Source organism: Vombatus ursinus, unplaced genomic scaffold (genome assembly GCF_900497805.2).
Source record: "Vombatus ursinus unplaced genomic scaffold, bare-nosed wombat genome assembly UNPS02001287.1, whole genome shotgun sequence".
Lineage (NCBI taxonomy): Eukaryota > Metazoa > Chordata > Mammalia > Diprotodontia > Vombatidae > Vombatus > Vombatus ursinus.
The window spans coordinates 397216-423328 of NW_020941065.1; the positions used below are offsets into that span (position 1 = coordinate 397216).

The 26113-nt window shown below is 40.2% G+C and overlaps 1 protein-coding gene across 4 annotated transcripts in view; it reads right to left on the minus strand.

The window, feature by feature from the left end:
- HECTD4 (HECT domain E3 ubiquitin protein ligase 4) overlaps positions 1–25888 on the minus strand; it is a 195019-nt gene extending 169131 nt beyond the window's left edge. For all 4 annotated transcript variants that reach the window (XM_027862558.1, XM_027862548.1, XM_027862540.1 and 1 more), the window contains exon 1: positions 25706–25888. In XM_027862558.1, the coding sequence (XP_027718359.1) occupies positions 25706–25888 (183 nt within the window). The remainder of the gene's footprint in view (positions 1–25705) is intronic.
- Between the last annotated feature and the right edge of the window lie 225 nt (positions 25889–26113).

Sequence of the window (26113 nt, forward strand, 5' to 3'; positions counted from 1 at the left end):
CTGCCCTTTACCCTTACTGGCTCCTCATAAAGCTGATTTTTTTAAACCCAAGCAAGAACTCTTTACATTTACCCCTATTAAACTTCATCTTATTAGATTTGGTCAAATGCTCAAAAGTGTTCAGATCTCTTTTAATCCTGCCAGTTCTTTAATCCTACCAGCTGTGTGTTAGATTTGATAAGCATGCCACCTGAGCCTTTCTCCAAATCAATGAAAAACACATTGAACAGCACAGGGCAAGCACAGACACTTGAGATACTCCATTGAAGCTCTCCTTCCAAAATGACACCAAACCATTAATTAGTCTTGGGTTCACAACTTCAACTGGTTCCTAATCCATCTAATTATACTATTGTGGGGGTAGCTAGGTGGCACAGTGGATAGAGCACTGGCCCTGAAGTCAGGACAACTTGAGTTAAAATCCAGGCTCAGACACATAACACTTAACTAGCTGTGTGACTCTGGGCAAGTCACTTAACCCCAATTGCCTCACCAAAAAAAAAAAAAAAAAAATCAAACAAACAAATAATTAAACTCTTGCGTAGTTATGTTTCTGCTGCTTTTTCACATGAAAAATGAGAGACTTCACCAAATGTTTTGCTAAGACTAAGTAAGTTTACTTAGTATCTTTATATATCTTAGTATATTTACTTTGTTATGTCTATAACAAAGCCCCAGGTCTATCAATCTAGTAATCCTGTCCAAAAAAGAAATAAGATTATTCTGGAATGACCTGTTGTTGATGAAACCACACTGACCCTTGGTGATTATTGCTATTAAAATGTTCACTAACCCTACCTTTAGTAACACATTCTAGACTTTTCTCAATTACCAAAGTCTCTTACTGGATCACAGATTTTAGATTCTATTTCCTTCCTTTAAAAAAAAAATTAGAACATTACCCTTCTCTAATCCTTCACTGCCTCTTCAATTCTACATAACCTTTCAGAGATCACTGACAGAAACTAACTTAACATAGAGGAAAAAGCTTCCATACTTTCAGTGAAAGTCAGCAGAACCCAAAAAACAGTCACAGTAGATGACACTACATTGGCATCCAAAAGGCTAACCCACGTTGAGACACTAAGTCTAATGGGCAAATAAGGTAAGAAAATTCACAAAGATTGTCAGCACTGAAGTGACGATTCCCGTTTCCTTTAAACATTTATCCCAAACTATGCCATATAATATTGAAAAGTGTGACAGTCACAACCTTAAACATTTACAATTCTTTACATCGACTTTTTAAAAAAACCCATATTCCTTCAAACTTGCTGAGCTGGGGAGGGAGGGATATGGTCAATAAGGCATCAAAAGTTCTATGTAGGTTTACCTCATTACAAAGCAATCATTTATCCAAACAAACAGATACTGAGAGTCTATCATGCCTAAGTCTATAACTCCTAAGCACACTTCCAGTTAGAAAAAGGAAAGGAAAAGGGCTTTGATTATACAATGCCTTTCACTTGAAAATCACTGAGTATCTTAATCATTCCAGTTACCTATAGCAGCACTTTCCTCATCACTCAGACATCCATCATCCTCAAGCAGAAGAGAGCCCCATCTCCCAAAGAACACAAAAACACCTCTGAGCACTAGCATTGACAAAAACAGCCAAGGAGCTGTTGGTGTGAAGTGATTCTAGTCAATAAGCCACTAACAAGCTAAGTCAATGACACCTCAAAGTCAACATATCCAAAACAAAGATGATCTTTCTCCCTAAGACCGTTCTCCGCCTGAATTGTTTCTTTTCTTTTCCGGTGAGGCAATCAAGGTTAAGTGACTTGCCCAAGGTCACATAGCTAATGAGTGTCAAATGTTTGAGGCCAAATTTGAACTTGGGTCCTCCTGACTCCAAGGCCAGAGCTTTATCCACTGCGCCACCTAGCTGCCCCTTAATTGTTTCTTTAAAGGCACCACCATCCACATAATCTTCCAAGTTCAAAATACTGATATTGTCTTCAGCTCTATCACTTCCATCTCTCATATCCATCTTGGTACAAAGCCTATTAACATCTGTCTGATCAATGGGAATGGGATCCCAATATGCCATCTCACCTCCACTTTCTACCTACTTCCTTCCCAGGCACCATGTCCCTGCCAGAGAATCTCCTATCAACCATGTTCATTAAATACCTACTATGTACAACACACCATAGTGGGCACTGGGAATAAAAAGTCCCAAATAAACAGTACTTTCTCTCAAGGAACTGACATTCTGCCAGGGGATACAAAATAATAATAACTAGCATTTACATAGCTCTTCCAGCTTTACAAAGCATTTTACAAATATCTCATTTTATCCTCATAACCACCCTTGAAGGTATGTGCTATTATTACTCCCATTTTATAGTTGAGGAAACTGAGGCTGAGAGACACGTTAAGGGGCTTGACCAGGGTCACACAGGTAGTTAAGTGCTGGTGACCGGATTTGAATTTCGGTCTTCTTGACTCTTAAATCTGGAGCTCTACCCACTATACCACATAGCTGCCTCCCACCTTCCCCCACCCAAAACAAAGATAAACAAACGCAAGATAACTTGAGAAGAATGCTAGGACTAAGAACTAGAAGGATCTGGAAAAGGTTCTCATAGGAGATGGCAATGGAGCTGAGCCTTGAAGAAAATGAAGGATTCTATGGAACAAAGGTAAAGAGAGAGTACATTTCAAGTACATGGTAACAGCAAATATCTGAAAGGAAGTAACATCATGTAAGGTTGGAAATTATCCCAATACCCCAGAATTGTTTAATTGGAAAGGCATCTAGCCCACCCCTGGAGAGAAATCCCCTTTGCCACCTCCCTGACAAGGACAAGGTTCCCTCAAACTGTACCTGGCAAACCTCCAAAGAGGGGACCCACAACCTCCCTAGGCACCCCATCATGATTTTGGGTAACTCAGATCTTTTAGAAATTTTTCCTTACTTAGGTCCGAGTTTCTGCAGCTTTCACTCAATGCTCCTGGAGCTGTTGCCTGGGTCCAAACAAAACAACACTAATCCCTTTTCCATATGACAGGCCTTTAAATACAGGAGAACAACTATCACACCCTTCCCTTCCATGTCTTCTTTTAGCTAGGAAAACCATACCCAGTTCTTCCAAAGAATCTTCATGTGTGTAATAGTCTCAAAGACTATTACCATTTTTGTTGTCAAACTCTGGAAGCTCTCTAGTTTATCAATACTCCTAGTAAACTGGAGCCAGGTTGTAGCCCCTTAAATGAACTTGGGTTCAGAAGTTTGTATTTTATCCTGCAGAATGTAGAGAGAAACTATTGATTCTTGATCAAGCAGGGTGATAACGGTCATACCTGAGCTTTACAAGGGTTATTTTGGCAGTTGTGTGGAGAATGGATTGGAGAGGGGAAAGAATGAAAGCTGAGAGTCAAATCTGAAATTTATTGTAATAGTCTAGGAAAAAATATGATGAGGGTTACTAAACTGGGGCGGTGGGTCATCCATGGTTTACAGACACCATACGATAATCTGATCATGTTATCCTCCTCAAAAATTTTTGTTGTTACTGTTGGTCGGTTGTTTTCAGTCATGTCTGACTCTTTGTGTCCCCATTTGGGTTTTTTGTTTTTTGGGGGTTTTTTTTGGCAAAGATAGTGCAGTGGTTTGCCATTTCCTTCTCCATATCATTTTAAAGATGAAGAACTGAGGCAAACAGGGTTATGTGATTTGCCCAGGGTCACACAGCTAGTAAGTGTCTGAAGTCAGATCTGAATTCAGGAAGACGAGTCTTCCTAACTCCAGGCCCAGCACTCCATCCACTGAGCCACCTAGCTGGCCCACAAAACCTTTAGTGGGTCCCTATTTGCTCAATGAGTAAAGTTCAAACTCCTCTACCTCTCATTCAAGGTCCAATGTCAAATGGGCTCTGACTGCAGCATTACACTTCCGTAATCAATTCACAAGAGCATGTTCAACCATTCACCAGAACAGCTTTTCCAAACTTTGTCATCCCTCCTCAAACCTTCTACGATTTCCTCTCCCTACAGTGTAGGCCCTACACTCTCTCAGCTGAGGATACTGCCTCCTATTTCACTGAAAAAATCGAGGCCACTCCCTGGGAGCCCCCTCTCCTCGGTTCTCATCTCACTTCACTCACATGCCTTCCACTACCATCTCCTCCCCTTCACTCCAGTCATTCTCCTTGCCAGGGCAAACCCCACTAGACGTCCAAATGATCCCACTGCACCCTGTCTTCTCCAGCAAACTGCCCCCTCCTATCCCTGCTGTGGCACTAATCTTCAGTCTCACCCTGTCCACTAGCTCCTTCCTTACTGACTACAAATCCTCCAATGACCCTCACTTGGTCTGCCCGTCCCCTCTCTTTCCTGGCCAAACTTGTTGAGAAAGCCATTTACAAACAGATGCCTCCACTTCCTTGATTTTCATTCTCTTCTTAACTCTCTGCAGTCTGGATTCCAGTCTCATCATTAAACCAGAACGGCTCCCTCCAAAGTTACCAATGATCTCTTAATTGCCAGACTGAATGGCCTTTTCTCAATCCTTAGGCTTCTTGACCCCTCTGTAGCCTTTGACATTGTTGACCATCCTCTTCTCTTGGATGTTTCTTCTCTGTAGGTTTTCCTGACACAACTCTCTCTAGGCTCTTCCCCTGTCTGACCACTCCTCAGTCTCCTTGGCTGATCTTCATTCAGGTCACTCCTGCCAACCGTGGGTGTTCCCCCAAGGCTCTGTCCTAGACCACCTTCTTTTCTCTTCTCCCATTACAATTCACTTGATGGTCTCATCAGCTCCCATGAATTCAATTATCATCTCTGTGTAAATGGTTCTGGATTTATTTGTACACCCTACCCTTCCTCCTGACCTTCAGTCTTGCATCTCCAACTGCCTATACACATGTTGAGCTGCATGTCCCATAGACGTCTTAAACTCAATACGTCCCAAACTGACCATCTTCCCAATCACCAGGGTTCTCAAGCTAAATGTCATCTTTGACTCCTCACTCTCTCATCCCCATATCCAATCAATTGCCAAGGCCTGTCTATTTTACCTTAACATCTCTTGTATACATCTCCTTCCCTTCTCTCCTCTGACACTGCCACCACCCTGATACAGGCCCTCATGACCTCAAGCCTATACTATTGCAATAGTCTTCTGGTTGGTTTGCCTATCACAAGTCTCTACCTACTTCAGCCTATCCTCTATCCTACTGTGAAACTGATTTTCCTTAAGCATAGGTCTGTACGTGTCACCCCACCCTCACCTCCTTCAATAAAGTCCAGTGGCTCCCTATTACCTCCAGGATTAAATACATAATGCTCAGTTTGGTTTTTAAGGCCCTGCCAACCTTTCCGGTATTCTTTACACCTTATTACTCTCCCCTCCACATACTCTGATCCAGTTACACTGGCCTCCTCGCTGTTCGTCAAACACGGGACACTCCATCTCCTAACTAGCATTTTCACTGACTAGTCCCCCCATTCCTGGAACTCTCTCCCTCCTCATCTCTGCTTCCTGGTTTCCCTTGGCTTCCTTCAAGTCTCAGCTAAAGTCTTCCCTTCTGCACGAAGCCTTTCCCAGTCCTCCTTAATCTCACTGTCTCCCCACTAAAACTGACCTGTATTCTATACATACCTTATTTGCACATAGATGTTTGCATGTAGTCTCTAGACTATGAGCTCCTTGAAAGCTGGGATTATTTTTTTTTCCTTTTATCTCCACAGTGCTTAATAAATGCTTGTTGACTGAATCAGGAGGCATTGTGATATAGTAGACTATCCCTAGATTTTGAATGGGATCTTATTATACCTGGGTGACCCTGACTAAATCCCCTGACCTCCCTCTTTCAAAGATTCTTTATCTGTAAAAGGAAGGGTTGGGACCAGATGGCTGCTGGGTTCCCTGACAGCTTTATAACCCTATAATCCTATGACACCTAGAATCAAATACTAGCTCTGCCTCTTAGTACTTTTGTGTGACTCTGGGGCTAGTCACATAAAATTTCTGGGCTTTCAGCTTCTTCCTCCCTGTACAAGATGGGGTTGGCCAAGATGAACACAAAGGTTCCTTCCTGCTCTAAATCTATAATCCTATGGCCCTACATTTCCAGTCACCTAAAACTACACCACTCTACAAACTCTACATCCTCCAAATTTACTCTGTCCTTTTGAACATTTGTGCATCTGTTCATGCTGCTCCCTGGAATTCAAGGTCCTTCTTCCCACCTTCAACTATTTAATTTTTACCTACTCTTTAAAGCCCCTCCAAAGGAAAAAGGACCTGCATGCACAAAAAAATATTTATAGAAGCTCCTTCTGTAGTGGCAAAAAAATTGGAAATTGAGGGAACGCCCATCAATTAGGAAATGGCTGAACAAGTTGTGATACAGGATTGTAATGGAATACTACCATGCTGTAAGAAATGATGAGCAGGCAGATTTCAGAAAAACCTGTAAGGACTTACACGAACTGATACAAAGTGAAATGAGCAGAACCAGGAGAACATTGTACATAATAACATCAGCATGTTGTGATGTTTAACTACAAATGACTTAGCTCTTCTCAACAATACAATGATCTAAGACTATTCCAAAGGACTCACGGTAGAAAATGCTATCCACATCCAGAGAATTCTGAACGGCAGATCAAAGCATACTATTTTCCACTTTCTTTATTCTTTTTGTTTTTCTCTTTTGGTCTGTTTCTTCTTTCACAACATGACTAATATGGATATATATTTTACATGATTGTACATAAATATCCTATATCAAATTGCTTACTATTTTAGGATGAGGAGAGGGGAGAAGGGAAGGGAGAAAAATTTGGAATTCAATACCGTATAAAAATGAATGTTAAAAACTGTCTTTATATATAATTGGAAACAAATACTATTTTTTAAAAAGCCTCTCCAATATCATATCCTTCCTTCCCTGATTCCCTTTCCCCCCCCACTCCACATTGTACTTTGTTTTCTATCTCTCTACTATGATTATGTGTTACTGTAATTTATAGTTATCTATATATGTCATCCCTCTAACAAACTAAACCATGTCTTATCTAAATATTTTGTGTTTCGGGGCAGCTAGGTGGTGCAGTGGATAGAGCACCAGCCCTAAAGTTAGGAGGACCTGAGTTCAAATCTGGCCTCAGACTCTTGACAACTTACTAGCTGGGTGACCCTGGGCAAGTCACTTAAAAAAAAAAAAGAGAGAAATGAATAAATATTTTGTGTTTCCCAATGCCTACCACAAAGCCTTGTATGCAGCAGGAACTTAACAAATGTCTGAAATGAAAAGAAAGTTATAATTGACTGTTTATATCTGTCAACTTCACTCTTCCAGCACAAAAGCCAGGAGAAATGATAGGAAAAAAAAAGGATATAAGACCAAGAAAGCCAACTAAAGCCCTCTGAGAAGCAAAAAGATAGATACATAATTATCAAAACATTCATAATTCACTTTTATAGTAAATGGTTATCTGACATGGTTAGAGAATGGGCCATTCAGGTTAATTAAACATCTAAAGAATAATAATGAATTATCATACAGATCTGCAATTTTCATAAGAAATAGTGTGGAAAAGCAAAAACAACACTAAACTAGATGTTCTAGAATCTAGAAACCTGGACTCCATTCTCATTCAACTCAGCTTCTAACCTGATTGGTGTCTTGGTGTTCATCACCAACTGCCTATTGGGCATTTCCTACTGGATGGCCTGTAAACATTTCAAATTCAACACGGCCAACACAGAACTTTTATCTTTCCCCCTGAGCACCCTTCTTCTACTTCCCTGTTTCTGTTGAGCTCACCATCATCCTCCTGCAAGTCATGCAGGCTGACAATCTTGGAATGATCCTCTAACTCTTCATTCTTCCCTCATCCACCACATCTAATCTCTTATGAATTTTATCTCCATCACCTCTAATATATTTCCTGTTCTCTCTACTCACGTGGTCACTACACTAATTTAGGCACTCATTATCTCATGCCTGGACTATTGCAATAGCCTCCTTATTATTATTAGTTTCTACACTCCCAGATCTCCCCCTCTCCAATCTTTGGTACCCTGTCGCCAAAGTGATATTTTGAAAGTACAGATATGACCATTTCACGCACATCACAAAGCTCCAGTGGGCCCCTCTTGCTTCTAGGATCACATACAAATCCCTATTTGGTACTTATAGCCCTTCACATTCGAGATCCAGCCTGCCTTTTCAGATGCAGGCCCCCACATGCCACCTCCAACTCTGTGGTCTAGCCAAACCAAACTATTTGCAGTAGAAGAACTGTATCCCTGCTGTATGCATATTGACTTAAAAAAACACAAATTAATATTATCTATGTTGCACTGTATTTTTATTTGCTAAATATTTTCCTGTTACATTTAATCTAGTTCAGACTCCACTAAGGAGTTTTGCAGCAAATAGTGGGTAAGTTTGACATCTCTACTCTATACACCTCAGACCTCTAAGGCCTTTGCAGAGACTGTCTCCTATGTCTTCAATGCACTCCTTTCTCACCTCTTCCTTCTCTAATAACTACTTCCATTCAAACAGTATCTCTAACGCCATAGGAAGGCTTCGTTTATCCCCTTCAAATGCTAGACCTCCCCAATTGTGTGGTGTATATTTTGCATTGGCATATATTTCTCACACATTGTTTCTCCCAAGTAAAAGGTAAGATAAGTGAGGACAGGAACTTTTTCACTTCAGTTCTTGTATATGTGCCTGGCACCAAGAAACTGATTAATAGATGCTTGCTGACTCACTGGGCCTCTCCAGACTTCAGGTTCATTTGTAAAATAAGGGCCGGAATATCTAGTCCCCTCCAACTCTAAAATTCTAAATTTTAATCTTTCTTTGAGGGCTTTAATAGCACTTTGGAATTAAAGTGTGTCAGACTCATAATTAACACCTATTACCAGAGTGCTGGATTTCTCACTGGTAGAATGCTGATTACACCAATCCTGACATGCCATTAAGCATATTTAAAGGAATGTCATCAAATCAAATAAGTCACAAGGTTTAAAAACTTAGGGATTTACTGGTATAGACAATAGAGTTTAGAAGTTGGCTAGGCCCTCACTCAAGGACAGCACAAAAAGACCAGCAACTGCATTTCCAAGTTATGGGGGCGGGGGGAATTAATGAAGTAATGAAATGCAAGTCACCACTAGAGAAAGATCATCTCAATGTTTCCAGTTATTATTGGATAGCCACAAGAAAGGCTCATTTGATATACCTGTAAATAGAGCTTACAGAGACACCAGTCTCTGAGTTAGTTGTAAATAATGTCAGTAAAGCTAATAAAGGGCCAAGGAAGGAACTATAGATCCAAGAGTGAAAATTGCTATTTAGAGAGAAACTTAAAAGAAATCATTTATATCATTGCCCACTTGTGAGAAAGAACAAAGCAGGAAATTCATTAAAGTCATGCTACAGACTAAAGACAAACTCTGGGGTCAGCATGAGAGGTAGCACTGCTCCAACTTAATGTTCTAGAATGTTAAGACACCACAACGCCAGGGAAAGTTTTTATATGAGAGAAGAGATTCTTAAGCTGAGGTTCAAAGGTTATCAATGTTCTTCCTAAAATGGATCACACACAAAAGCAGCCCAGGTGCAGTCTGACAAAGGCAACTGAGGAGAGGAGCTGTCACCTCTATAGACCTGGCCCCTGGATCTCTCCTAATTCAGTTTAAGAGGACAGCTGCTCTTTTGGCTCCCATATAATACTAATGAATAATACTAAACATGCAGTCCACTTAAAAAACCTCCTATCTTTTTCAAATTGCCAAATAATGATGATGATGATGATATTTCCATAGTGCTTTAAGATTTTTCAAGGTGCAAATCATATTATTATCCTCATTTGATCCTCACAATAATCTCACGAGGTATGTACAACAGATATTATCCTGATTTTACAGGGAAGAAAATTAAGGTGAGGAAAGCTTCAGTGACTTATCTAGAAGCACAGAGGTAATGAGTGTCTGAGGTAGGACTCAAACCCAGGACTTCCTGTCTCCAGAGCCAGAATTCTAGCCAATATATCAAGATGCCTATCACACACAGATAGAATCTTGTACTTGTGACAGTGATTTTTTGAATACGATACTAAGAATTTTTATTTATCCCTACTATAGTCTGTCTTTTTAAGACTAATCCACTGAGATCTCTCTATTCGAATCCTGCCTGCTACCCAGCACCTTAGCTACATCTTCCAACTTTGTGTATCTGCAAATTGATGTGCATGCCATCAATGCCTGCACTGAGAGGCAACTGACTAAAAGTTTCTTGTCTTCATGATGCCTGAAGAAGGAAATGGAAATTGAGATGAGTGTTGTAGGAATAAAAGGTGTGTGACTAGAAACCTGGTAAGATTCTGCCACGTTTATTCCCTACTGAAGTGCAATCGAAAGAGCACTGATGAGAGCCACAAGGCTCACATTCCAGGCCTGGCACTATTGCTACTTCCTTGTGACCTTGTGCAACTAACTTAACAATTCTCTGGGTCCTGGTTTTCTCAAATGTCAAATAAAAAGGTTGGAGTAGAGGATTTTAAGATCTCTTTCAACTTTAAAATCCTATGATCTTATGACATAAATTATACCAAACCAGCCTGGTAATTCTCAAGCAAGGAAAACCTTCCACCATATAACAACCACTGAAGATAAAGAATAAAAAAATTGAAATATTTGATTGGGGACAGTGATTTTGATGTCATACTGTCAAAAAGAATTTAAAAGGCAGAAAATGTCCATTCACCAATAGGTATTTTGTAAAAACAGATGTGATTCTCATGCACACCATTCTCTCCCTCCCCCCAAAAAAGTAAAAAAAACTGAGAGAAATCAAAAGCTTGCCTTAATGGATGATGTTTCAATGACAATCAACAAAGATTTGTAAGTTACTATGTATGAGGCACTATACTGGGAGCTGGGAATACTAAAATAAAAAGGTAAAGATTTCTGCCCTCAAAGAATTTACATAATACCAAAGCTTCATGATGTCTGGCATAAAGCAGAATCTTAATAAATGCTTGTTGACTTAATTTTCCTTCAACATTTATATAATGTAAATATCAGTCACACAAGAAGTATAAAAAGGTGAAGGGATAAGATGCAGTTTGGTCAACAATTACACTTGTAACTATTACTCTTATCACTTGTAACTATTATTCTGTAATATTACTTTTTTCATCTTAAAGTTTCAAAACTTGTTACAATTATATACCTAAGTAACATCAAAATGTCACTTTCTGAAAGCAGCAGCCAGATCAACAAACCACTAGACTGAGAAAGCCAAACACAACCTATTAGCTCGAGAAAGTAGTGTTAGTAGATTCCAAACAAACTTTACACAGATCCAGATCTCATCAGAGCAGCCAGGATCCTTCTCTTGCCTTTAAACATGGACTCCAAACTTGACACTTACTAGCTGTGTGACCCTGGGCAAGTCACTTAACCCCAACTGCCTAAAAAAAAAATTATCTCTAAACAGGGACTCCAAGCTGAATTAGGCTGCTTTGCTCTGTTTCCCACCTGAGAACTGCTTACTCCTAAATTCCATTGAACTTTACACATGAACTTATCAAGTCTTCCAGCTAGCCTTAGAGTCAAGAAGGCCACAAAATGAGCGGCTCTGGGCCAGGCCCACTTACAAGGCACCAAGTGGTCACTGGCACTTTGCCTCTCTTACAGGCCGGCACCAGCTACTCTCACCAGCCAGTTGATCTCCAAGATCCCTCAACTGCAAATAAGCTGCACTGAGAGAACTAGCAAAGGAAGAATGAAGATGGTCAAGGTTTTAAATTGAGAAAATAAAAGTCCTGAAAGCTTGGAAACTTTTCACCATTAATAGTGATTACTCCCAAGGTCCATTAAGGTATAATCCCTCAAGCAGTTCTGAAAAGCACTATGAGCTGAAACAGTAAATCCTTTCCAACTGATATCAGCCCACTATGAGTTTTAAAAAAAAAAAAGTCTAAAAATCTTTCAGTTATCACAAAGGAGATGTAAGTTCTCTAAAAAGATTTTTGAACTTAAAAAAAAAGTGCTAGGTGATCTTTCTCTCACTTCTCAAGCTGTACTTCTCATGGGGCTGAGGTCAAAGAAGGGTGAGGGAAGTCAGAACAATCCCAAGGACTTATTTTTATGCTACCCCTCCAGCACTATCTCATCTCCAAGTGCAGTTATTTGGGGCTTAAAGTGCAAGGGAACAAACCTGTTAGTCCACTTGATGCTTTGGTGAGGAGCAATACACTAGATAAAAATTATGACAGAGTCAATATTGTTTTATGGCTAGTACTCTCCTTTTCCAACAGCATTAAAAAAAAAAAAATCTATTAGTTTATACGGTACAGTCTAGAGCTTTGGAAGACCTGCACATTAAATCAGACACCAAATACAACAAAATCCCAGGAATTCTGGCAGCCAACAAGGTGGTGCATTTGGACACATTATTCCTGCTATAGTGAGGAGGTATTATCAAGACTTCTTGTTGACAAGAAAACTGCATTGGTTAGAAAATGCCTAAAAATGCCAGTAAGTCACCTGAAAAACTCAAATAATAGACCACTGGATCACAGTTGTAAAATATGGGTTTGGACTATAACTACATCATTTAACAACCATGTGAGTATGGGCAAGCAAACAAATTTTGAGCCTCAATTTCCTCATCTGCAAAATGGACTGAATAATACAAGAACAGTAACAAACCTGTATTAAGCATTACTGTGTGCAGAGTACTGTGGCTAGGCACTGGAAAATGCTATGTTTAGAGGAAATATTATCCCTGTCCTTATGGTTCCCCCATCCATATGTCAAATGGCAAATGACCCCAGAGAGGGCTATAACATATAATATTTTATGTTAAGTGCATTTGAGAACCACAAAATAAAGTTCTAGATAAGATCTGAGGAAGATTTTTACCAACCCATAGTGTCAGGGAAGGCTTCCCAAAAGAGGTGTCACAAATTAAATTTTAAACATTGGGCAGGAGGCAGGAGTTCAATAAGTTAAAAATATTGAGGTGGAGATGAAGGGCATATTCTAGACCCAGAAAACAGCTTTGGCAAAGGCATGAAAGTAATGGATTACAAGGCTCATTCAGACACAGAAACTAAACCAGTGTGCCTGCTGCACAGACTGCATAGAGAGTAGTGTGAGATAAACTGGTACGGTAGGAAGGAAAGTGTCATATTATGGAGCACCTTGAATGTCTAGCAAACTGAACTGAACTCACTATGCAACAAAGAATCCTAAAAGATTTTTGAACAGAGGATTAATAAAGAAAATAAAGATTATTTTGGCAGGCATATAAAGGCTGCATTATTAGGACAGAAGATCTGAAAGAAGGCTATCACAATATTCTAAGTAAATGGTAATGGGGGCTTATGCTGTACAACAGGAGGGTTGCTGCAAGGAAAGCATTTAGCAAAACTAAAGTGCTAGAGAAATAAGAGCTATTAAGTGGTCAAAGATTTCCAGGAGACAGTACGACCCAAGGAACATTAAGATGCTTGCATCTGCTTATGCTTATGATAAGAGATACTAGTTAGTAGGCACTTTGACTTTCCTTCCTACCTGATCCCCTGGTCATTGCTGAATGCACCCCAGTTTCTATAATGAGGACTATTGCACGTGGGCCATCTTGACCTGAGTGGGTACACATTTTAAAATTCCCTGCAGAGCTCCATTAGGTACATCCAATTACTACCTTGAGGCTAACTGAAAAGAACAGAGGAATGCATGTATTATAACTTCTTACATGACTAGATAGTGTGAATTTAATTACCCTTATCAAACTGAAAAGCTAAAAACTATCAATTTGCACAGCTCCAAAGCCTCGCTCATTCTTTGATTTATGACAACTGTACTTAAATGACTCCAGTGTATTTGACTTTGCATTCTTAAATGGAAGAGCCTTACTTTGCCTTTTCTAAAAACATTTCCTCAATGTTTCAAATCTTAAGAAGTTTGACCTTATCAAATTTAATCAGGAATAAAATGATTCTATTCATTTAAATAAAATGATTCCACCCACACAAGTAAATTGAGACATTTATTCTTATTCAATGCCCAAAATACACTCACTGCAATAAACAGGGCCAAGACTTGAGGGCAGAACTAGGAGGCAATGTGCAGGGGCAAAATGAAAGGCTATTACTTTTCACAAATACACACACTTTTCATGGCAGAAAATCATACTCCCTGAGGTTCAGAGTCTCTTTGAAGACAGCTGGACACATGGGGCATAATTTTCAATCGTTGCAGACAGCACACAAATGCACTGTCTTGATACCAATACCAAAAGCCACAATTCCAATATTCAAGGTACTTACACTCTATAAAAGATGATACAGAGAGAAAAACAAATAGGCTTTTTGAAGCTGCTTTTTTTTTTTAAAGAAATCTCTGGATGAATAGTACTCAAATATGATCAAGCTTATCACCTTGTTCCAAAATGTCTAAATTTCTAAAAGTCCATTTAAATTCATGATACCTTTAAAAATTATAGCCAACATTTCAGAATAAGAACTGGAGATATGTGAAACAATTTTAAGTTCTTCCAACTCATTCAAGTTGTTAACAGGCATATCAACACTCTCTCAGCAAAAGTTAAAGGCCTTTCCTCCTCTACATGGCTCATTTCAACCTTAACAAACCTACAGTGTTGAGACGCACTTGGTCTAAACTAAAATGCATCTTCTCTCTTTATTATGAGAGCTGTAATTGTGACTGCAGGACTCTATTTCAACAGCAACCATTTCATTTCATCAAAAATGACCATTTAATATTTCATCTCCATTTGCACTGAGTGTCTGGTGTCTGCCCCTTATTCATGGTATTTTTTTTTAAATTCCATAACCTCAACAGATCTAAATGCCCAGATACCAATCTTAGAGTTACTGCTCACAAAGTTCAAATGCTGCCAGGATCAGAACCAGAATCTATGTGGTTCCCTGGGGGTAACTGGAATGCTACTTTTCCTGTATCCTACTAGCTTACTGCCCTTACCATCAAGTATAAGATAATACTGTACCAACTTTCTTAATAATCATTGTGATTATCAGAAAACCATTTTAAAATGGATGAAAATGATCAATTCTCTTAGAATGTAAATTTTCTATGGATGACCTCCGTGTCCATTATTGTCAGTAACAGAACTGTATACAATGATATAAATTAAGTTAACTTGGACAACAAAATTCAAATCAAAGACAATAGTCAATATTGGTGTCATAGTAGCAAAGGTAAAGGAAATATCCTATCTCCTTCTTCTCTCTTAATAATAAACTGTATGGGGCCTGGGAAGAGAGGGGAGAGCGTACTTAGTAGAGAGCTTGTTTGGGTGCTCTGTTGGTAAGTGTTTGTGGTGCCAAAAGTTATCAATAATTTGTTTAAATAAATAGAAGGTATGGATAGATTGATGGACTTTCACATGACAAAGGTTAAATAAATTTTTATATATATATTATATATATATATATATATATCTTTTGAAAATGAAAGCAAATTTCATTTCTGACCAAAGACAGACTCCCATACTAAAACCCCTCCCAACAACAAATATCACTGCTGGTGGCTACCTGTATAAAACATTTGTGCATTAATACTAAACACAGAAATTAAGGAGTTATTTCCAGAATTTCAGCTGACCTACTTACAGACTCATAGGTACATAAACTGTGGGCACTAGAAGGGACTTCAGGAATTATCTAGCCCAATAAACCAATTACTGCAATCTAATTTTCTTCTAAACAGAATTCATCCTTTTTCCTACCATCTCCACTGAAGCCCACAACTCCCTTCCCTCACCACCACCCTCTCTCCCCTACACAGAGAGCTAAAAGGAGTCAGTATCCTCCTTGAACCCCCACTGCAACTTCTAAACCCTCCCTGTGCCACTCTCACATTCATAACTCTCCTCGGGTCTCTCCACTCCAAACTCTCCCCCCACCCCATCCTTGATTACTTCAATATTCATGCTGATAACACTTTGAGAACCTCAGCCCCTCAGTTCATCAACCTCAAATCCCATGGCCTCCTCTGTCTGTCTCCACTGTATCTTAGCCACCCACAGGGGTGGTCACGTCTTGCCAATCTATCAAGCACTACTTGATTAGATAGAATGGAGGGGCAGCTAGGTGGCACAGTGGATAGAGCACCGGCCCTGGAGTCAGAAGGACTGAGTTCAAATCCTGTCTCAGACCAGACATTTGACACTTAACTGTGTGATGCTGAGTAAGTCACTTAACCCCAATTATCTCGATTAAAAAAAAAAAGGCTTTCACAGGCAAAGGAACTAAGAATCAATTATTCAGAAGAATGGCACCTTTTGAAAATGACAATAATACCTACTAAGTGTCAGACACTGTGCTAAGTACTAAGAGTGCAAAAAACAAAAGTGAAACAGTCTCCCTCCTCATGGAGCCTGCATTTAACAGAGAAGACAAGATGTACACACACAGTTTTTACAAAATACATACAAGGCAAATACAGGGTAAACTTTAAGGCACTAGCAACTTGGGGGACCATTCCCTCTCTCATGAAGGAAGAATTCTGAAGGGCCAAAGAAGAGCCAGGGCACAGGCACAAAGACAGGAAGTAAACACACTAGTACGGTTGCATTGCAGGTGCAGAAAGGGGAGTAATACATAAAAAGGCTAGAGGTAGGTATTGTGGGGTAGTAGGCAGATGTCACATCAGAAGACCTGGATTCCATCTCTGATACTTACTAGCTATTGACCAAGGACAAGTCACTTAACTTCTCTAAGTCTTGATTTGCTCATTGTAAAATGGAGATGATGCCTACCTCAGAGTTATTGTGAAGTTCAAAAGAGATAGGGTATGCAAAGTATTCTGCAGACTCTAAAGTAAAACACTGGATCCCAGAGGATTTGAATTGTCTGGGTTTTGTCTTTGGAATGTCTGGGACCTAAATATTGTGGGTACTTAATAGATGCTTACTGAATTGAATTTAATATGCAGTTTTCCTCTAAGGAGGGGCACCACACACATACACACACACACATACACACACACACACCACCTTCCCTTGATCCTCTCATCTCCTCAAGTTACTGCCCTATTCTATTCCTCCTTTCATCGATAAAGAACAAAGATGAGCTTCCATTTTGTCACAAGCAGTCTTCTGCAATCTGGCTTCTACAGTCCTTCTCTTCTATAACACTGTCCTCTCTCAAAAGTCAGATACAAGAGATGTTAAGGAAGGAGAATGAAGAAGACTTGACAATGCCCAAGTTCAAAATGGCAGGTGATGGAGACAACTCCTAGACTGCCATGCTGAGTGGCTTGAAGAATGGGGGTAACTTTAACAGAAATAGGCGAGGTTAATGGGAAAGGTAATGAGTTTTGCTTTGGACCAGCTAAGTCTGAGTTCCCCATTGGACTTCCAGGTAGGGTGCAAGCAGAAAGAGACAAGGCACTGGAAATCAGGAAATAGATAAGGGCTACACATGTAGATGTGGAAGTTTTCTTCAACTTGGTGGAATTTTCTTAAAAACTGCTCCATAATCAGTCACATATCACAAATTTAATTTAGCAAATGTTTCCTTAAGTGCTTACTGTACTTAATAACAAACAACACTAGACTCAGCTCCATCACCCATCAGGTGACTGTGGCCAAATTTGTGCTCTGGGCCTTACTTTCTTTGTGTGTAAAATGGGGACAATATTACTTACCTCACAAAGTTGTTGAAAATAAAACACTTTGTAAACCTTAAAACATTATAGAGCTGAGAGCTATTATTACTTCCTCCAAGATATTGTATGTGTACTGGGAAAGATACAATAATGAAAAAGACAGGTACCTGGCCTCAGAGCCTACACACTCTTCCCAAAAACTCAGCCCTTAATAATTGCTGGTTGAAATGAATTAGTTGTTGAATGGAACAAATATTCTGCCCTTAAAATCTAACTATAGAAAAAAGACACATACATATGCCATGTACCTGAAGATGATCGTTTTCTCCAATCCATCCTCCATACCACAGCCACCAAAGTGATATTGCTGAACCTCAGGGCTGACTACCTCATTCTACTGCTCAAAAAGCTTCAGTGGCTCTCTATTGCTCCTAGGATCCAAAAGAAACTCTTCTCGTTGATATTTAAAGTTCTTCACCACCTAGCTACAGTATCTTCCCAGGTTTACTACACATTATCCTCTTCATGAACTCTCCAGTTCAAATTGGTCTCTATGCAAGTTCTCACATACAACATTCCATCTCCTATTGGGTGCCCTTGCAGAGGTCACCTCCCATGACTGCACAGTACTCCTTTCTCATCTCCACCTCTTAAAATAACTCACTCCATTCAGACCTCACCTCAACTGCCACCCACCACTTGAGGTCTTTCCTAATCTCCCACAAATTATTTTTATACTTTGTACATATGTATTGTTTACTTATATATACATGTCATTTCCCCGACAGAATGCAGCGTCTATTTCATTTTTGTCTCTGTATTACCAATGTTATTTACTTCCAATCCTAGGGCCAAGAAGGTGCCTAATAAGTGCTTATAGAATGTTACTAATCCCCCCCCAACTTTCTTCTTTCTAGACTAAGCTAGTAGTTACTTCAGACATGTACAGTACAAGTATAAAAACAGGAAAGAAGTATCAAGTAATAATGTAGACAACTTTTCTATTATTTGCCAGTGTTTTGAAGAAAGTCTGTCAACCACAGATTCTCCTGTGATATCCATAATTCTTCTCTTTGAACAATAAGTTCAATGCACATTGCCATAAATTGAAAGAAGATCCATTACTTACACAAAGAAGTTGACTGATCATATTTTAGGGATGTCACACTACAACTTTGCTATTGCACGAATAGTTATTTACACTTAAAGAATACTACAACATAAGGGCACAAGGAAGTGTGAGCACTATATACCTTGTTATCATCCACTGTCCTCGTGCATACTGTGTTATGACCTAGTAAAGCAGCCAACTGTCAGTTTGAGGGAGCATACGAAGGATTCCAAATATGTCCACAGGAAGAGTGGTTCATAGATTCCAGACCCACCATAAAATAGCTCTCTATACCAGTTAGTCTAAAAACATGCTTGGTTGAGATAGGAAGAGGTCAGGAACCACATACTGTTAAAATGCTTTTCAACCATATACTAAAAAAAGAAAGAAAGAAAAAGAAAATGCAAAACCTGGAAAAGGTTAATTAAAAAAAAATCTGGAAATTTCTAAAGTCATCATTGTGCTTCAGTTTTCTAACGTAAAATCAGATAAATATCATTCCCAACACTGAAATATTTGAAGAAAGCTTCCCCCCCAAATGCAATTACCTTTAAAATAAGCAGTTTCTAGAACCTGCTCAAATTTAACAATATTTTCTTTTTTCCTAAAGTTAGCATTGCTCATTTCATGTGCATATTTAAGATAGGAGATATTACCAAGATTTTACCTTGGAGCATCTACATTTCAACTTCAGTGCATGAGGGCACAATCCAGAAGCCAAACATGATCTCCTCGCTGTGCCCCCACACAGCTCTGGCTTTGGCCTCTGGCATAACCCCCATGCCATTATAGAGCAACAAGCCATGGCTCTCCCCTAGCTCTTTCTGGAGTTGCTTCTGTAATTAATGTATTACTGACCACATGAAAAAAAACATGGGCCCCTTGGAAAAAGTGTCCTCTGAGGCAAAGTGACAAGGCCTCTCTCTATAGTCTATCTATAGATAACAGGACAGTGTGCTTCTTTTACAGCCATACAAAGGCTTTGCTCATGTGCATTTTCAGGTTCCCAATTAGTCCCATTTGGATCTTCTAGATAAAAAACACATGATGTCTTTAAACAAAGAATTCTGTAAGTTAAACATTCTGGATCTTAGGTTTTCAATAACCTATGGACAGCTACAATTGTCTTGTTTCCCCCAAACTCTCAAAATACATACAGTAACATTCATTAAATATGCCACACCGTATTAAGAGGAGTTTTGGAGGGGGGAAAAGAAGGCAGGGAGAAATTAGAAGAGATGTGTAACAAAATTAAACAGAAATAAGGTGAAAACTCCCAAATGACTGGCAACAACTGGCTTCAGCATAAATTGTGCTAAGATACTGTATAAAGTTGTTTATACAGCCTTTCTTCATTATGAAACAATTTTATACATAACTTTACCTTTAAATAAAGTAACCAAACAATCAAGAATCCCATAACTACTCCTGTATGATGGGCAGAGTCATGGGAAGGACAGGTGAAAGAAGGAATGGACGGGCCCTTCCAGGTGTTACCAAAAATGCAGGGGTTAAAAATAGAAATGACTGATCTTTCATAATTATCTTCATATATGTGCCACTCCTAGTTCATAAGATACTTTACAGTCTACTAGATAACACTGGCCAACAGGGTGTATTTCTTTACAATCAATATAAAGCCAAGAACACAGATATGAATCAAAACTGCTATTCAGCAGGAGCTCCTGCCATGCAACTGGAGGAAAGCTGAGATGGTGACAATCCTTAGCACCTCTCTCCAACTCTCTCTATTGTCTTGCTTGGCCAGCCATTTTGCAAACGAATGCTATTGAGAAGGGAGATAACAAGAGTGAGTTGAGGAAAAATCCATCCCTTCTCAAAAAACAACTCAACTTCCATACCCAGCTGTTAATGGATACGTGTCATCTTTACCTACAAAAAAGATGACATACTGATATGAATGAAGTAATTTCTTATGCCATAGATATGGTCTACTTTCTATGAAGCTCTGTGCATTTAGTTCATAAAAGCTTGTTAACTCACGCTGCTCACAATCACCTCATGAATCTGGGAGAAAAGAGGTGCTAACATTTTGATTTTACAAATAGGCAAATAAGAATAAAAAAAGGTAGTGATTTATTTACACAAGGTTACACTGGCATTCTGGTTCAATTTTCTTTAATCCATTTTCTAACCCTAAGGGTGTTTAATTAGGGAAATAACTTCCTATGAGCTCAATTTGACATTGTAAAAGAGATCCAAGTGCTGCCAAAAATGAACACAAATAACATATATACCATAGAGTAAAACTTTCTAGAAGACTAAACCCAAACAAAGAATAGGTTGGTATACTGCTGAACAGGTCAACACAATCTTATTTCTTTTCTTTTTCCTTCCTCTTTTTTTGGGGGGGGGGGGAGAAGAGGCAGTCAGGGTTCAGTGACTTTCACAGGGTCACACAGCAAATAAGTATGTAAGGTGGGATTTGAACTCAGGTCCCCCTGACTCCAGGGCCCATCTACAGCACCACCTCCCAGTTCCAATCACTGAATATTTCCATTAAACAGAGCCCCAATAACCCTGTTCTATATGCCTTTGGATCTTACAGGGCACTTTGTTTTGCAACCCTCTAAAGCATTTATTAAGTAATGTAAATTAGCATTATCCATGTTTGCTTCTTAAGTCCAAGACAGTAAGGCCCCTAAGGGCACAGCCTGTGTCTTCCCTAACTTTGTATCTCTCCTAGCACTCCTCTAAACACAAGAAATAGGGATTTAATAAACATCTGATAAAGTGGAATACTGATGAGTACTTATGAGCATAGGAACCTTCCCCTTTTACCCTCCAACCAGGTTAAGGTCTACAGTTATTCATCTCCTATGTTTTCTTTTTTAAATAGAAACAATGAATAATGAGAAACATGAGTTTAAATGCTTTTTAAAAATCAATCTAAACTATAAAGTCACAGCTCTGCCCTTAATCATATGACTCCAGTCAAATCACTTAACCTTTGCAAACAATTATATTTCTAATAAAGGGTAAATAAGATGATACACAAAAATCTTTTTAAAAATTCTTTTGACTAAGATCACCAGATTATAAGTTTAGCCACCAAAGAGGTCTCAACAATCAAATAATTCAACCTCTTCATTTTACAAATAAGAAAATTGAGGCCAAAGAGACAGTAAATGACTTGTCCAAAACTATATAGGTAGAGAAGAGGTGAGCCTGAAATTGAAAGTAGGTCCTCTGACTCCAAATTCAGGGTCTTTCTGCTACACTACACTGCACAGACATATCTTGGACATAAGAAAAATGATCATTTTTATTTCATTCAATTCTAATTTACCTTAAAACATAGAAAAATATTCCCCCGTCAAGTATTCTTTTTCTGAGAATAGCTTGTCTCTTCTCAATATTTAAAAATATATATTATTTGAGAAGGCCGGAAAATGTCTCAGGATAAAATTTCCATTTAACACAACTCCAGACAAAAACTATTCTTCCATTTGGAATTTATTGGAAAGAAATGTTTTCAGTTTATACAAATAGTGACCTAGTTTAATATGACCAACTCATTTTAATGTAATGTTTTTTCAAATGTCACTGTAGATTTATTTGTCTAAATGTCTTCAATTTGACATTTATCAAATGGTGAGGCAGAGAAGAGAGAAGCCTCAGCTTCAGGAAACCAGGTTCCAGGCCTGATTCTGCCACTTACTACCTTCGTGATCCTGGACAAATTCTTTAACCTTTCTGGTCTCAGTTTCCTTTTCTGTAAAATGAAAGGTTTGGACTAGATGATCTCTAAGGGCTCCTTCCAGTTCTAATTCTTTGAGTCTATGATAATGAAGGGTCTTTTCAGGGACCAAGGTAGTTCTGAGGACATTAAGGTCTTTAGTCAGTTTAGCAAAATATGTGTGTATATCCAAAATTCTCAATTATATATAAAAGCCTATGATGAAGGGCCTTTAAATTTGAAAATATCCTTGTAGCAGTATTCTTTATAAGTGTGGAAGTATTTCAAGGAATTTTTGTAAAAGGAAAAACTGACATAAAACTGCCCATCTTTCTCAAATATGTAAGACAAAAAAGTTACTAGAAACAGGTACAAATACATCTTTTTTCATGATTACATCTGCACTCAAGTTATTAAAAAAACAGTAATTACAAATATAAACATCATATATGCTTTGTGAATTTTTTTAATCTAGTGATCAAAAACACGTTCTTACCAACTCATTTCTGATGCTATATGGCCTATGCAACCGGGGGCTTGGGGGAAGGGGCCGGGATAAGCAGGGAGAGAGGGGAATGAAAACACTTTTCACTACTGCCAGTCATAATAAATGTTTACTCACAATGTACATATGGCTATCTGGTAAGTTAAACTATAACTCAAGAGCTAAGAAGGAAGCCACAATGTTTTCATTCCCACAGAGCCACAAAGGTTCTTTGCCTCATTAATTCAGTATTCAGTAGAAATACCCTATCCAAATTCTCATTCTCCTGTTTTGTTTTGTTTTATTTTATTAAGGTCGACTAGTCTCTACATACCCAAGATTATCACTCACCCACATCCCACCAGAGCCACAGTAAACAAACCAAAGGCATCTCACTATCATAGCAAGACACCTTAAGTTTCCATGTAGGACTCTGTCTTTAGAGAATAAACCAAAATGAGATGTTATGAAACAGGATCTGTTCCAGGTTAAGAACTGTCTACCAATTGTTACACTTGCTTTTTTTTTTTTAAGTGTATAAACTGTAAAATGTGAAATCGAAGAGCTTACAAAAGGAATGCTGAGGAGACCAATTTCAGAAAGAAATATCCTGTCTCTGGTTCTGAAATGTTCTCATATCTATGTCTGAGATGAGATTAGGTGACTATAGTTTCCAAAATCATCCAGTCATGGTTTTAAATCCATTTCTGAATGTTCCTTGTGCTGAAAGCCAATGTATTCAAACCATAAAACACAAAGGATTCCTTGCTTTCTTTTTATAGCTAGAAGACATCTCTTCCTTGCTCTGCCCAGAGCCCTTCCTACTAGTGAGAATAAAAATTTCATGATAACTAACCAATGCTACCTACAAGCCAAAATGTCACCTCTCAAGTGAAAGGGAAAAACTTGGAAGGCAGAGTCAGCAGGAGGGACCTGATGTGCTGGTAACAAAAGTATTTCTATATCTGTACTGGCAACAGGAATCATGGGTTGACTTTTTTTTTAAAAAAGAATGCTGACAGAAAGAAGTAGGGGGAAAGTTCATATAAATCATATTCCAGTTTCTGTTGACAAAATAATAATAATAATGTCAAGACTGCAAGGGTTAAAGAACCTGCCATAGTTCTGATAACACCCCAATTTATAACCCTGGGCTCATAAAAAGGTTCTGTATCCTAAAATGCCTGTATCCTAAAAATACACACATAGATGTAATAACGCTAAACCAGTCTCAGTCTCTCTCTGTCTTTCTTCACACCAGCCAGCTCCCATTACAAAGACCTCATGTCATTTTCAAAACCCATCATCAAGAAAGGAGAGGTTGCTCAGTTTCACCCCCTGGCAGAAGCAGAGAGGAGGCAAGTGGCAAGATAACCGAAATTTTATGGACATTAGTTGTCAGAATCTGGAGTCACCCTCCTCCTCCTCCTCCTTCAACTTATAAAAAACCTGGGGCTGGGGCAGGGGAGGTATATGGTCTTCAAAGTACCTGGTACAGAGTTAAAGGTGAAAAAAAATTACCCCACACAGAAACGGGGTTAGAGGTGGGGACTGGGGAGGGGAGTGTTAGAGTCAGAAACAGGGATGGAAGAATGAGGATAAGGACTTGAAGATAGGAGTACTGGTGGGGTACAGATAAAGGCAGGGAGAGTCTAGTATGGGGAAGGGGGGAAGTAGCAATACATATTAGGGATGAGAGTGAAGGAAGTAATGAAATGATGGGGAGAAAGGACAGGGAGGGAGGACAGGAATAGGGGTTAAGGAATAGGATTAAGAGTGATAGAAAGGGATGAGGGGAGTAGAAATAAAGGTGGGGGAGAGAAGAGATGGTTTTTTGATAAAAGTGGAGAGAATATAAGTAGGGGGGAAGGATGGAGGAGAACAGAGATAAAGGTGGTGGAGTAGGAATAAAGATGAGGCTCATAGAGATGAAGGAGAGTAGGAATAAAGGTGGGGGGGAATATAGGGATAGAGAAGAGTACAGATAAAGACAGGGAAATAGAGATGGAAGAGAGTAGGGATAAAGGTGGGGGAAGGGATGGAGGAAAGTAAAGATAAAGGTGGGGGCAGGAGGAAGAGAAGGGGGTAGGGATGGAAAGAGTAAGGATAAAAGATGGAGGAACAGGTATAAAGGTGGGAAAAATAGAGATAAAGGTGAAGAAGAGTAGGAATGGGGGTAGGGATGAAGGTGAGTGGAGATTAAGGTGTGGGGGCAGAGTAGGGATGGAGGGAGTAGGGATAAAAGTGCAGGGCAGTAGGGAGAAAGGTGTGATGAGCAAGGATGGTGGAATTGGGATGGAAGAAGTAGGGATAAAGGGGGGCAACAGGGATGGAGGGAGTAGGGACAAAGGGGGGGAACAGGGATGGAGGGAGTAGGGATAATGAGGGGGAACAGGGATGGAGGAAGCACGGATAAAGGGGGGAGCAGGGATGGAGGAAGCACGGATAAAGAGGAAGCACGGATAAAGGGGGGAGCAGGGATGGAAGCAGCACGGATAAAGGGGGGAGCAGGGATGGAGGAAGCACGGATAAAGGGGGGGGCAAGGATGGGGGGGCACGGATCGGGGGGAGGAGGGTCGCGGCTGGGCTGCCACCTCCAGGGACGAGGAAGAACAATGATGCTCTAGCGCAGGCCCCGCCCCCCGTTCCAGCCCTACTGCACTGGGGGTGAGTAACCTCCCGGCCGGAGCTCCGGCAGTCACGACCCCGCGCCCCCGCGCCCCTCCCCCGCGCCGCGGGGCCGGCCCGGCCGGGCGGGGCCGCGCTCACCTCCAGGTCCGTGTCGGCCGTCTCGGCCGCACCGAGGATCTCGCTGGGTAGCTCGGCCAGGTCGGTGACCCGGATGAGGCCGTCGTGCAGGAAGATGGTCTCCTCCTTCACCGAGAGCCACTGCGCCGAGTCTGCGGCCGCCGCCGCCGCCGCGGCCGCCGCCGCCGCCGCCGAGGAGCCCATGGCCGAGCGGCCCGAACGGGGCTGGGGAAGCCGCGAGCCGGAGCCGGAGCCGGAGCCGCCTGACGAGGAGCCGGAGCCGGAGCCGCAGCCGCAGCCGCTAGCGCTCCATGGCCGCCTCCGGGGCCGGGGATCCGCGCTCGCGCCCACGCCGCCGCCGCCGCCTTAGGCAGCCCGAGGAGCCGCTGCTGCCGCCGCGGCCGCCATGTCTCCAGCCCCGACCTGGAG